General features: G+C 41.9%; 1 protein-coding gene across 1 annotated transcript in view; it reads right to left on the minus strand.

The window, feature by feature from the left end:
- The window catches only part of ADGRA2 (adhesion G protein-coupled receptor A2), a 312,169-nt gene that overhangs the window by 4,069 nt on the left and 293,681 nt on the right, over positions 1–14,419 (minus strand). The window contains exon 18 of the mRNA XM_030201956.1: positions 2,150–2,239. Coding sequence (XP_030057816.1) covers positions 2,150–2,239 — 90 coding nt within the window. The remainder of the gene's footprint in view (positions 1–2,149; positions 2,240–14,419) is intronic.

A 14,419-nucleotide genomic window follows, 5' to 3' on the forward strand; every position in this document is an offset into this window, starting at 1 on the left:
TATGAAACTGCACAGCGGGGCCTTGGCATTACTTAAATCCTTCATGCTGAAAGCAGCTTAACCTAAAGAGCTTTCAAAGAGTCATCACTTATTTTATGCTTAGGACGAAAAGAAAGTCAAAAGGATGACGCTGCTGTTCTAATGCACTCACTTTGCATCAGCTTTCAAAGAGAAATCATCTGCATACTTTCCCTTTGATACCTGATAGGAGTACTTTTTATGTCTGCTTTTAGTGTGGGTAGATCTTGTAAGAAAAATAAGTAGGACTGCATTTCAATTAACATTTTTAATCATGATTAATTGCACAATTAAAAAGGTATTTTATTTATTTCCCACTTCAGCTCTGGGCAAGTCATTTAACCCTCCATTGCCCCAGCTACAAATTAAGTACCTGTATATAACATGTAAACTGCTTTGATTTTAACCTCGGAAAGTGGTATATCAAATCCCATCCCCTTTCCCTTCCTTCCCTTAAAGGACTGATAATCTCCCTCCCACCCCCAGATCCAACATTGTTCTATTTCTCTTCCTTCCCTTCCTCCCTCTCCTCTTCCCCCAAGTCCATTATCTATATCTTTCTTGGGGTCCATTATCTCTCTCTCTCCCTCTTCCCTCCCTCCATTCCACTCCCATGATGGTGGCATACTTATGGTGAGCCTGAGTAGGCACAGGCCCAAACATTCTTGTCTCAGGGCCACCTTGAATAGCCCACCAAAAAAGTTCAGTGGCAACCATATCGCTCAGTTCTTCCCTCCCTCTCTGATCTAGCTTACCATCTTTTCCAGTGCAGTAGTGACGCACCTCGGCTGCCAGTGTTGGCTCTGCTGCGTCCTGCCCTTGCTAACCTCATTTCCTGTTTTCTGGATGCAGCAGAGGGAAGCCTGCAAGGCCAGTGCAGGCAATGAAGGTGCATCCTTGATGCATTGGCAAGGATGCTGAGATAGACCAGAGGGACTAATGTTGGATCCAGGGTCAGAGGAGAGGGAGAGAGAGGCAGGACAAAGAAAGTTTTGGAAGGCTCAGCCGCCCTAACTATGGGCTCACCCAAAATGATAGGTCTGGATACGCCACTGCTTCATGAGCAGCAACACAAACTGGGTGGTGAGCAGCACCAAGCTCTTCTCATGGCTGCTGGAGCTCACTGCCTTAGCCATAGGTTCATGAGTCTGCAGCTCGCTCTTCTCCCCCACCTGGGGTTCAGCATCTGCTATCCCTCTCAATCTCCCTCTACCAGTTTACCTTAAAGGTGGTCTTCTGTTGGTCCTTGGAAGTGGCAGCAATGCACATATGCTGCCTGCGGCCTGCTCTGAAGCTTTCTCTCTGGCCCAGCCCACATTCTCTGACATCACTTCCTGTTTTCTGCATGGGTGGGATGGGTCACAGGCAACATATGTGCATTTTAGCCTCTGCTGGGGACCAACAGACCACCTTCAAGGTAGACCAGCGTGCAAGGGGGGGGGGGGTGATGTTGAATCGCTAGTGGGGAGCAGAAAAGATGCCAGATCGTGCCGAGGATAGGGGTTTGGAGTGGGAAAGAGCAGAACAGATGTTTGGAGGAGACAAGATGCTGCAGTGTGAATAATTATATTAATCGTGGTTAATAATTAATGCAATAATCACAGAGTTAACTGTGGTTAACTTGCAGCTCTAAAAATAAGATATACATTTGAACATGCAATCTGTACATATTACTTTCTGATTCCATTCATTTAAACCCCCCACCCCCCTCCAAAGGTTTCTCATAAATACAGCTTAAATTATGTCTACTGTGACTATCCTGCTGTCTTGTAACTGGATTGATTGAGGCTAATTTTCAGATATTTTAATTTTTAATTTATCTATGTATGCAAGCCCTAAAGGTATTGAAGTGGTGTACATTCTGGTACAGTAGGTCATTTTCTGTCCTTGGAGGGCTTAAAACCCAAGCTTTTACCTGAGGCCATAGAGGTTAAATGACTTGCGTGAGATCACAAGGAGCAGCAGTGGGATTTGAACTGGGCACCCCTGGTACTCAGCCTGCTGCTCTAACCATTAGGCTTTGAAAAATTTCCTCTGTTATAAGAACATGAACTGTATGAAAGACCTAAAGTCACCATAGCTTTTGCCCGTCATCAGCGGCGATGTAACCGGCAGCTGTAGACATACTTACTAAGGGTTACTGTCTCTGTGATTGTTCATGTTGACAGCTGCAGTGATGCCACAGATGATAAGAGGTATACCTCCAGCAATAAGGTAAAACCTGTAACAAAGAGGAACAGATTTACTCCACTTCCAATAATTAAACTGATAAAACAGTTGAGACTGGACAAAACAATGACCGTCCCTTATAGTGTGGCTCTAAGCTTCACAAATGCAAGTACCTGTGTAAACATTGCTGTTTGCATGCGAACACCTAGTTTGTGTGCACTAAAGATGCATGATGGAGTAGAGAATGACATTGCTTGTAATTTCAGATTTGCCATATTAATCACAGAAAAGGATATGCATGCTTTTTCTCTGATTATTGCACCACAAAATATAAGAGCAATTTCAATTCCCTTGCTAAACTCGCCCTTTCCAAAACAATAGGTTCAATGAAATCCACCTCTTCTTTTACTGATCTTCTGCTTGCCTTAACCTAATCATTGAGCCCTTTTTGCTGCACCTTGTCTCCATAATCTCTTCCACTCTTACAATGGCTGATGACTAGAAATAAATAGTCATTCATCCTTGCCTGAGAGACTCTAAATCTGACTTTCCTCCATCTCTAATTAGAGCCCCTTCTCCACCTTTCCTTTTGTGGTGAAAATCACTGCAAAACTGATTGCTGCCCAACTAAGTGATTTCATTGGGGGAAAAATGTCCTTCACTCTAGACAAACAGGTTTCCATGCTCATCATTCCACAGAATGCTTAGTTTCATCGACTGTATCAAGCTAAATCTTGATTCTAGAAAGATGTCCTGCTCATTTCTCTGATTTATCCTCTGCATTTGATCTGGTTAATCACATCATTCTTCTACAGCATCTTACTGATTTCCAAATCTGTAGCATTGCCTTGTCTAGGTTTAGAGCTTACCTTGAAAAAAAGAATGTTTGAGTCTCATGATCCCAGAAGCTCTTTGGGCAGTCCTTAGGGTTCCATCTTAGCCCCTATACTTTTTAATATTTGTCTTTATCCTCTTTCCCTGCTTCTCCAAACCCTAGACTAGTGGTCCCCAAACCTGTCCCGAGGGCTCCCCAGCCAGTCACGTTTTCACGATAGCCACAGTGAATATTCATGAGAGAGAATGCATGAAAATCTCTCTCATGAATATTTATTGTGGATATCCTGAAAACCTGACTGCCTGGGGAAAACCCAGGACAGGTTTGGGAGCCACTACCCTAGGCTTCACGTTTTTCATCTACGCGGACAATTTCCTTAGCACTTGCAGCAGATGAATCCAGAGAATTGTGGTTTGTGACCTTCTACCAGCAGGTGGAGATAGAGAGCACTGAACTGAATTCTCATAGGATGGTATGCTCCTTGGTCAGTCAGTAAGTATATCTCTATCTACAGCAGGTAGTGGATGGTCTGTTGCAAGCTCCTTGTTTCATCTGTGCTATAGCTCCTGTTCTGGGTTTCCTGGTTTAGGAGCACTTGGGGGTGCTTAGGATAAGCGATGTCTGCTTTAGGAGGTACACCTAGTGGTGCCAGGTTCCTCCCACCCCCATCCACTCCTCATTTCTCCCTTCTCACTGAGTTAAAAAAAAAGTGTGGGGGGAGGGGAAGAGGTACTTCATGTAGATTTGCCTGCTTATATATATATATATATATACAGGCAAATCTGCATATATATTTTTTTAAAAATTTATTTGTTACATTTATATCCCACATTTTCCTACCAATTTACAGGCTCAATGTGGCTTACATAAGACCATAAAGGTGTTCGCCAAGTCCGGTAGAGAAAGAAATACAAGGTTATATTGAGAACGAATATATAATCACTTCTCTGATTCAAGTTACCCTGATAGCAGCATAGGCAACCCCTTCTATTTGTATTTCTGGAACAAGTAAAAAACTGATTTAATTCTACTCATTCTACACCACTCAGGATTTTATAAAACCTCAATCATATCTCCCCTCATTTGTCTCTTTTCCAAGCTGAAGAGCCCTAACCTTTTTAGCCTTTCTTCATATGAGAGGAATTCCATCCCCTTTATCATTTTGGTTGCTCTGCTTTGAACCTTTTCTAATTCCACTATATCTTTTTTGACATATGGTGACCAGAACTGAATTCACTACTCAAGGTGCAGTCGCACCATGGAGTGATACAGAGGCATTATAGTATACAGGATACAAATTATATCGCAATGATAGAGTAGATCAAATTAGAGGAGGAGTTGTGCTATATGTGAAAGAGGAAATTGAGTCAAACACATTAACATTCAACATGAAACAGCAGTGTGGAATCTTTATGGACAGAAATTCCAGGTGTGAAGGGAAAGAGTATACTGGTAGGGCTGTACTACCATCTGCAAGGACAGAATAAACAGATAGATGAGGTTAAAAGTGGTCTTAAGGGGGGAGGGGCTTGTCAAGATGGCGGCCTGAACTCTGTTGTGAAGTATCCAGGAACGCTGCTACCTGTTTTCCTCAACTATGCTGCATACTAAAAGAAAAGGGACGTCTAAAAGCCAGCTGCCGTCGGCTATAACGTCCTCCCCGACACAGCAAACCCTGGATCGATTCATACAGAGCTTACCACAAGAGATTGGTTTGGCGAGTCTATTGCAGAGTCCCGACGAAGGAGCGTCGGGGGCTCTCTGGACTGGAGGTGTCCCTCTCCCCGCCGGAACTGAACTCTCCTCCTTGCCCCGCCAAAACCAGGGATGATGGGAACTCGCTTGATGCGGAAGGCGCTGCAGGCTGGTTCCCACTCGGCAGACCACCTCTGGGGAAGGTCCGGGAAGACTTGTTGTCCGGAAAAACGCAAGGAGAAATAACTTTAACGGCTGTTTGGAAGGCTGTCCAAGACCTGACTGTGACGGTAATAAAGTCCACAAATGAAGTCCATCAAATAGTGAGTAAAATAGAGAATATAGATGCCTCAATGGAGAAAGTGAAAACAGATCTTGCTAATCAAGCTCAGCAATCCAAAACGGAAATTAATGATATTAAATCCTCAGTTGGAGCTTTGATAGAAGATAAATTTAAAATCCATCGTAAAATTGAGCAAATGGAAAACCATAATAGAAGATTAAATTTGAGAATCCTGAACTTTCCAAAATCATCTTTAATAAATTCAAATGATCTATTTAAAATGTACTTACAAGAAATTTTACAGATTCCGTCTTCAAATATACCTCCTTGTAATAAGGTTTATCATATACCTCAAAAAAGGGATCCGGATATAATGCCAGTAACAAATGGTCAAAGAGAATCACAGGAACCTCAAAATCTGACTGCTAGAGGAAATAACTTCCCGTGGAACTTTGATTGCTCAATTTGTTTTTGAACAAGATTTGAATCATGTGTTGAAATTATACTTCAAAAATTCTTCAAAACTGTTTCATGGTCAGAAAATATGGATTTACCCAGACGTTGCTAAGTCAACACAGGAACAGAGAAAAAAATTCCTAATCCTACGAAATGAAACAAGAGGTATTGGGGCTACATTTATGTTGGCATACCCCTATAAATGTAGAATAACCTATCAAGGGAATAAGTATGTTTTTTCTAGAACCCTCTCAGTTACAGGTTTTCTTGTACATGAAAAAGCTAAATAGCCGTTCTAGTGAAACAACAACAATCAGTTAAAAGAATATTAAGTGGTAATCAGGCTATGTCGATTTATTTAAATATGGTGGTGAAATTTCTCCTAGTATGCCTTACGCCTCCCTCTATTGTCTAATTAGAGGTCTAAGGAAGAGTATATAATTTTGTTCCGGATTGATTGTAAAGTCCGGTAATTTGCATTTGTAATGTCCTGTAATTTGTTTCTCTCTGTATTTCTTAACAAGTGTATTTGGCTTGTGGAATTTAAAATTTCAATAAATAAATTGAAATATAAACAGATAGATGAACAAATATTTACAGAAATTAGGAAAGCTGACAAATTGGGCAACAATATAATAATGGGTGATTTCAATTATCCTAATACTCACTGGATGAATGTTTCATCAGGGAGTGCTAGGGAAGTAAAATTTCTAGATGTAATAAATGACTGCTTCTTGGAGCAACTGATCCGGGAACCAATGAAAGGGGGAGCTATTTTGGATCTAATCCTTAGTGGAATGTGGGGCATAGTATGAGAGGTAACAGTGTTGGATCCACTGGGAAACAGTAGTCATAACATGATCAAATTTGAGCTGATATACTACTAATCATTTCTATAGCGCTACTAGATTAATGCAGCACGGTACACATTATAAGCAGGTACTTTCTCTGTCCCTAGAGGGCTTACAATCTAAGTGTTTGTACCTGGGGCAATGGAGGATTGACTTGCCCAGATCACAAGGAGCTGCAGTGGGAATTGAACACAGGTTACCAGGATCAAAGCCTGCTGCACTAGCCAATAGATCACTCCTCCACTGATATCTGGAGTGAAGTTACTAAGGAAATCTACTGTAGCAGCATTTAATTTTTGAAACAGTGACTATGACAACATGAGGAAAATGGTTTAAAAGAAGCTGAAAGGATCGGCCACAACGGTTAGGACTTTAAACCAGGCATGGACATTGTTTAAAAATACCATTTTGGAAGCCCAGACTAGATGTATTCCATGTATTAACAAAGGTGGAAAAAAGAGCAAATGACAGCCAGCATGGCTAAAAGGTGAGGTGAAAAGGGCTATTAGAACTGAAAGAATATCCTTCAAAAAATGGAAAAAGGATCCAAATGAAGAAGCAACATAAGCACTGTCAAGCAGTGGCGTACCTAGGGTAGTTGACACCCGGGGCCGGTCATTTTTTAACACCCCTCCCCCCTCAAATCCAGTACTAGGCATGCCGAGAATACAAAACACTCAGGACCTATAGAGCAATTCTACCATACCATAAGCAGTCATTTCTACGAGTCACACAAGGAAAAGGAAAGCATCTTAAACACTACAGTGAGCACTAGAACATCAATTCACCTATTGTAAAACGAAACCAGACAGAATAGTACAGATCGTAGATACTGCACAGTCAATGCCAACTGAAAGCCATGTCTTTTTCACAAACACAGATACACCCTAATCCACTATAGAATAAGTAATCATAAACTTTCTATTTAGACAAAAATTAAACTGAACCCCCAATGCCAGACTCTGCATACAATGCAACACCACAGAAACAGAAACTGTCCCCTAGTACTGTGCAAAATATAAAGACAGCAGATGTAAATTTGAAAAAAAACCCTAACAAGTACCAATCACCACTTTACAAATTAACAAATAGAAATAAAACAAATATAGAAAGTAAAATAATACCATTTTATTGGACTAATACATTTAGCTTTCAGAGGCCAAAACCTCCGTCCTCGGGTCAGTACAGTATAGTGCTGTTACAGTATCCTATCCTGACCTGAGGAAGGGGGTTTTGTTCTCCGAAAGTTAGTCAAAATGTATTAAAATTAGTCCAATAAAAAGATTACCTTATTTACATGTTCTATTATAAACATTTAACACATCTACAATACTTTATCCTAAAGCAAAAAAAAATAAAAAAAATATATTTTATTTACAGTTTGTTGTCTCTGGTTTCTGCTTTCCTCATCTTCTTTTCACCGTCTTCCTTCCATCCAGCATCTGTCTTCACTCTCTCTCTCTCTCTCTCTGCCATCCAGTGTCTGCCCTCTCTGCCGTCCCTTCCATCCACTGCCTGCCCTTTCTCTCTGCCCCTTCAATCCACCATTTGCCCTCCCTCTCCCATCCATCCAGGGTCTGCCCTCCCTCTCGCTCCCCCTTCCATCTAGGATATGTCCCCTCTCTCTCTCTGCCCCTTTTTTCAGCCCCCAGTTCCAGCCCCCTTCTCCCCTCTGAACACCCCCACTCTAGTCCCCTTCTCCCCTCCCCTTCTCCTGTCTGAGACCCCCACCCCAGTCCCCTTCTCTCCTCTGAACACCCCATCCCAGTCCCCTTCTCCCCTCCCCTTCCCTTCTCCCCTCTGAGATCCCCACCCCAGTCTCCTTCTCCCCTCCCCTTTTCCCCTCTGAGACCCCCACCCCAGTCCCCTTCTCCCCTCTGAACACCCCCACCCCAGTCCCCTTCTCCCCTCCCCTTCTCCCCTCTGAGATCCCCACCCCAGTCCCCTTCTCCCCTCCCCTGTCTGAGACCCCCACCCAAGTCCCCTTCTCCCCTCTGAACACCCCCACCCGAGTCCCTTTCGCCTCTCTCCTTCCCCACCTCAATCCCGTTAAAACCGGCGAAGCAGCGTTGCAGGCAGCGCCTCGTGCCCTGCTTGTAAAAAAAAATCAAATCTCCTTCCTTCTCCTCGTCTTGACGTCTTGACGTCGACTCGGGCCTTCCAATTGATTGGAAGGCCCGAGTCGACGTCAAGACGTCAAGACGTCAAGACGAGGAGGAGAAGGAGGGGAAGGAGATTTGATTTTTTTTTTTTACAAGCAGGGCACGAGGCGCTGCCTGCGACGCTGCTTCGCCGGTTTTTTAAATGTGCGGCACCGCGGGAACGGCCACGGGAGGCGGTGGGAGCGGAGCACCCCCCACCCACTGGCACCCGGGGCGGACCGCCCCCACCGCCCCCCCCCCCTTGGTACGCCACTGCTGTCAAGCCAGATGCAAAGCATTGATAAAGAAGACTAAAAAAGAATATGAAGAAAAACTTGCTGCAGAAATGAAAACTCATAGTAACAACCTTTTCAAGTATATCAGAAGCCAGAGAGAGAATCTGTGGGACCATTATGTCAGGAAGGAGCAAAAGGGTCTTTACGGAAGAAGATGTAAGAGCTCTACTTATCCTGGAAAATTGTTTTCAAGGGTGATGTGGAAGAACTGACAGAAATCTCAATGAACTTGGAAGATGTACTGAGCCAAATTGACAAGTTAAAGAGTGATAAATCACCAGGACCAGATGGTATACACCCCAGGGTACTGAAAGAACTCAACATGAAATTGTTGATCTACTTTTAGTGATCTGTAATCTGTCGTTAAAATCGTCCATACTACCTGAAGACTGGAGGGTGGCCAATGTTATGCTGATTTTTTAAAAAAGGGTTTCAGGGGTGATCCAGGAAATTACAGACCAGTACGCCTGATGTCAGTGCCAGGCAAATTATGGAACACATAGACAAACATGGTTTAATGGGACAGAGTCAGCATGGATTCAGCTAAGGGAGGTCTTGCCTCACCAATTTGCTTCCTTTCTTTGAAGGCATGAATAAACATGTCGATTAAAGGTGAGCCGGTTGATGTAGTGTGTCTAGATTTTCAGAAAGTTTGAGAGATTCCTGAGAAAATAAAGGAGTCGTGGGATAAGAAGCAATGCCCTTCTGAGGATTAAGAATTGATTATTGAACAGAAAACAGAAGGTAGGGTTAAATGGCCATTTTTCTCAATGGAAGAGGGTGCTGCAGGGATCTGTACTGGGACCGGTGATATTTAACATATTTAAAAATGATCTGGAAAATGGAACGACAAGTGAGGTGGTTAAATTTGCAGGTAACACGAAACTATTCAAAGCTGTCAAAACGCATGCTGATTGTGAAAAATTGCAGGAAGACCTTAGGAAACTGGAAGACTGGACATCCAAATGACAGATGAAATTTAATGTAGACAATCTGAATCATAGTTATCTAATGCTAAGGTCCACTTTAGGAGTCAGCACTCAAGGAAAAGACCTAGGTGTCATTGTAGACAAAACGCTGAAATCTTCTGGCCAGTGTGCAGCCAAAAAAGCAAACAGGATTCTAGGAATTGTTAGGAGAGGGATGCAAAATAAGACCAAAAATATTATAATGCCTCTGTATCGCTCCATGATGCAACCTCACCTTGAGTACTGTGTTCAAACCGTATCTCAAAAAAGATACAGTGGAATTAGAAAAGGTTCAAAGAAGAGCAACCAAAAATGAGAGGATGGAATTGCTCCCATATGAGGAAAGGCCTTTCCATCTATTCTGGAGGGCAAACTGGTTCATGTTCTCTTGGACAACATGAGAAAAGGAGGAGAGTGGGAATAAAAACCAGGGTTTCCAGAGACAGGACCGCAAATGATCTTGAGTAAAACAGTGTTTATTGGAAATCAAAGTGACTCAACTCTTGGACAACATGACAGCAGTGGCTTACATCAATAGGTAGAGTGGCATGTGGCACTAGCAGTCTTCTTCTGGTGATGGAAGCTTGTCTCCTCTTTATCTGGGTGGAGAAGAATTTACAGCAGGTTTCAGCCACCCACATAGCGGGCACGCTCAATATACAGCAGGAACTCCCTAGAACCAGCAGAATGAGAGCTATCACCGAGTGCTTTCCAGCTGATAACTCAGAAGTGTGGCATTCCACTGATAGAGCTCAAGAACGTCAATTAAAGGCACTTTTGTTGTGCTTGGCCTTTTCTGCATTTGTTGTATAAGGATAAAACTTTGGACATATTGATTATCGTTTATGAACTATGAAGTAAGTCAAAATGTGATTTCTTCAGTATGTTTTGAGTTGTATGTTTTATGTATTTTATGTATGTATATTGTACCTTGCCCTGGGTAAGGGCAGGTTATCAATAATAAATCTAAATCTAAAATGTCAAAGTGTCCAGATTCTTCAGCAGAAGAAGGAAGCTCAGTTCAGAAGGCCTGGATGCTCTTCTTCAACCTTAGCCAGAGTCAGCTCTTCTTTATGTATTTCCACCGTGGTCCCTGACAGGCAGGGTTCTTCATAGAGTCCTTCATCATCTGGGATTGGTCATTCTGATTGCTCCAGATTGGCTGAAGTATGAGGATTTGGCTCATCTTCTGGTAGACAAACCATTTTGTCTTCCTCTCAGGGGCTCCTCCGTCAGGGTCCCATTCAAAAGGAGGATCCCTTGAGATGTCAAAGTTGAGAAAGAAAGGGTATACTGAAGATGTCTTTGCAACTTTACATCATTCAAGGAAGCGTTCTACCTCGACCACATATATTCTCAAATCTGGTGAGGTTTTTGAAGTTTGGTACTCAAGTATAGTCTCCATTTCAGGTTTCCTTGCCAAACATTTTGGCCTTCTTACAGCTTGGTCTTAAAAAAGGACTCGCTTACAACTCTCTTAGAGTACAAGTAGTGGCTCTTGCCTATTATAGGGGTCAGATTCTAAATTCCTCTCTCACTTCTCATCTAGATGTAGTTCATTTCTTAAAATAAGCTAATCATCTCAGGCCCCCTCTTTGCCTTTCTTGTCCCAGTTGAACTTTAACTTAGTGTTGCGGTCTCTGCAGAAGGCTCCCTTTGAACCCCTGAAGAAGGCTACTTTGAAATATCTTACTCTACTCTCAAGTCTGTTTTTCTGGTGGCTATTTCCTTGGCTTGCAGAGTTCCTGAGTTATTGGCATTATCATGCAGAGATCTGTTCCATCATCTCTGATTCAGGGGTGACAATCCATACAGTTCCTTCCTTCCTTCCTTCCTAAGGTGATTTTTGGCTTTTCATCTTAACAGCCCATTTTCTTCCCTCCTTTAAGGAAGAGGATTTCAAGAACGATTTTCACTTGCTGCATTGCCTTCATATTTGCAGAGTGCTTCTTCAATATTTGTAAGCAACCAATGAGTTTTGCCAATCTGATCATCTTTTTGTTCTTCTCTCGGGCCCAAATCAGGGTAATGCGGCGTCCAAGGCCACTATTGCTCGTTGGATTAAGGAGGCTATTGCCTCTGTTTACCTTCTTTCAGGCAAGCAACTTCCAGCTTTTCTTTGAGGACATTTTACTAGGGCCATAGAGACTTCATGGGCAGAATCTCAGGCTTTTTCCATCGAAGAAATCTGTAGAGCGGCTACTTGGTCCTCATTGTATACTATCGTTTGGATGTTGTGGCTAGGGTGGGATGCTTCTGGCCTATCTGTTCTCTTCGCGTGAGTTTCAGATTTCCACCCTACATAAGGACTGCTTTGCTACATCCCATAAAGTCTTTGAATTCATCTGCTACAGGTTCTATGGAAGGAAAAATTATGGCTTACCGGATAATTTTCTTTTCTTTAACCAAAGCAGATGAATCCAGAACCCCACCCTTTTTTCAGTGCTCTGTTTTCAATGTTTATTCATTTCTGTTTAAGGTTATTGCTGCTGTTTAGTGTTTAAAGTTTCCACTGTTCGTGTTTCACCTCTGTGAGGAAGGGGATCTGCTCTGCCTAATTATTCCTTTTGCTTTGTTAAGCAGCACACAGTCCTATAACAGAGTTCAATTCAGTGCTGTCTGTCTCCACCTGCTGGTAGATAATCACAACCCACAAGTCCCTGGATCCATGTGCTGCAGTTAAAAGAAAGAAAATTATCTGGTAAGCCATCATTTTTCCATTCAATTTCTCTATGCCCTTGATTTCTTTTTCTTTCTCTCCTGGTTCTATTGATGTTATGTCCTGTAAACTAGATACAATTTCAGGTTGGCTTATCCTAAATAAAGTTAAATGCAAACAAATATGAAACTTTATTCTTTACCTGGCACTCTTCATTCCCTCCCCATCTCCCCATCCCCAGCCCATCTATTAGAAAGATGCTTAACTTCTCTTGAAGGGCTCTGAAGATTCTAGGATTCACAGTTCATAAAGATCTTAGCTTTCTCCCTCACATATCATTTGTTGTTCAGAAATTCTTCTTCTCACTGGAACACTTGCACTCAGTTTATTCTCCCTTTTCTGTGTATTTTGATACTGGCTCTTGTCATAATAAAATTGGGCTACTGTAACTCTCTATACCAGGTTCCTCTTCAACCCAGTTAGGATGGCTTCAATTAATACAGAACTCAGTTGTTCAATTATGGCTAGGAAAGAATAATCCTGATCATATTGCCCCCATTCAACTACCTACAAATTCCATTTAAGTTCGTTGCTGTCTTGTTTCAGGTTTATTATTCTGATCTCCCCTTCTCTGTACCCTCTTAATACCCTACTCACCGCTATGGTCATTCCACTGCTCCCAACAAAATCTTTTAGTTGACCCTTTCAACTGAATAACCAGCTTGTATCATCCTAGGACCTCTTGCTTTAACATGTTTGCCCCCAACTCTTTTGAACAGTTTTCTCCTAGACATTAGACTGGTACCTTCTCTTAAGAAATTTAAAGTCACTCTGAAAAACTTTCCTTCAATGAGATTTGGCCATGTTCTCTTATCTTTTCTTTATTGGTATGGCTTTTTTCCTTCATTGTTTTATTCTTTGCTGCTGATCCTATTTTTTTTTTTTTTTGATTCCTCACTAACCACCTACTGTATTGCACTGCTCTGTTGAGCATTTTTAAATGTCGTTCTGGTAAATTTCCCTACATTGTGACCCACTGTTATTGATCCACCACTCAAACTCCTGTCTCCCCTATGCCTTGCCTTGTTGTTTACCCAGATTTCAATATGTGTAATGTAAACTACTAAGATGTCATTGACCTATATGTGATATATCAAGCTTATCCTTGTAATAGGAATAACATACTACTACTACTACTTAACATTTCTAAAGCGCTACTAGGGTTACGCAGCGCTGTACAATTTAACATAGAAGGACAATCCCTGCTCAAAGAGCTTGCAATCTAAAAGACACGTGAGCAGTCAGACCGATAGGGGCAGTCAAATTGGGCAGTCTGGAGTTCCTGAAAGGTAAGAGTTAGGTGCCAAATGCAGCACTGAAGAGGTGGGCTTTAAGCAAAGACTTGAAGATGATACAGTATCTGAAATGTACCCATCTAGCAGTACTATAGAAATATGATAAATGCCAGCAGATTTCAAATTATACCATAATAGGCATCATGGAAGAACATTCATATAGCATAGATATGATATTCAAGATGTCACCACAATACAAATAAAACATCATAATAGCCACCCATTAGAACATTCAGATAACAGATTTGATGCTAACCTCTTAAAAGGATGATGATGGGACAAGTGCCGTAGAGACAAACTCCCAGATTCTATATGGCGCGGCTTGAATTACTACTACTACTACTTATCATTTCTAAAGCGCTACTAGACATACGCAGCGCTGTACACTTGAACATGAAGAGACAGTCCCTGCTCGACAGAGCTTACAATCTAATTTGCACATGCAAATCAGGTTGTATACTGATTAGTGTGCGCAATTTAATTATCTTAACAAGCCAATCAATTCTGATAATTGCCATTTAACAAGCAATTATTGGCACTACTTGGCATTAATTAGATTTGCATGCACAACTTTTTAAGCGTATTCTGTAAAGTGATTGCATAATTTCTAAGATGGAGATTGGAAAAGGGGGTGCGGCCTTGGGCTTGGAATAGACAGGTCATTGGCGTTTCTAAAAACTATGCATGCTGTTA

This window comes from Microcaecilia unicolor, chromosome 4 (assembly GCF_901765095.1).
Source record: "Microcaecilia unicolor chromosome 4, aMicUni1.1, whole genome shotgun sequence".
NCBI classification, from domain to species: domain Eukaryota; kingdom Metazoa; phylum Chordata; class Amphibia; order Gymnophiona; family Siphonopidae; genus Microcaecilia; species Microcaecilia unicolor.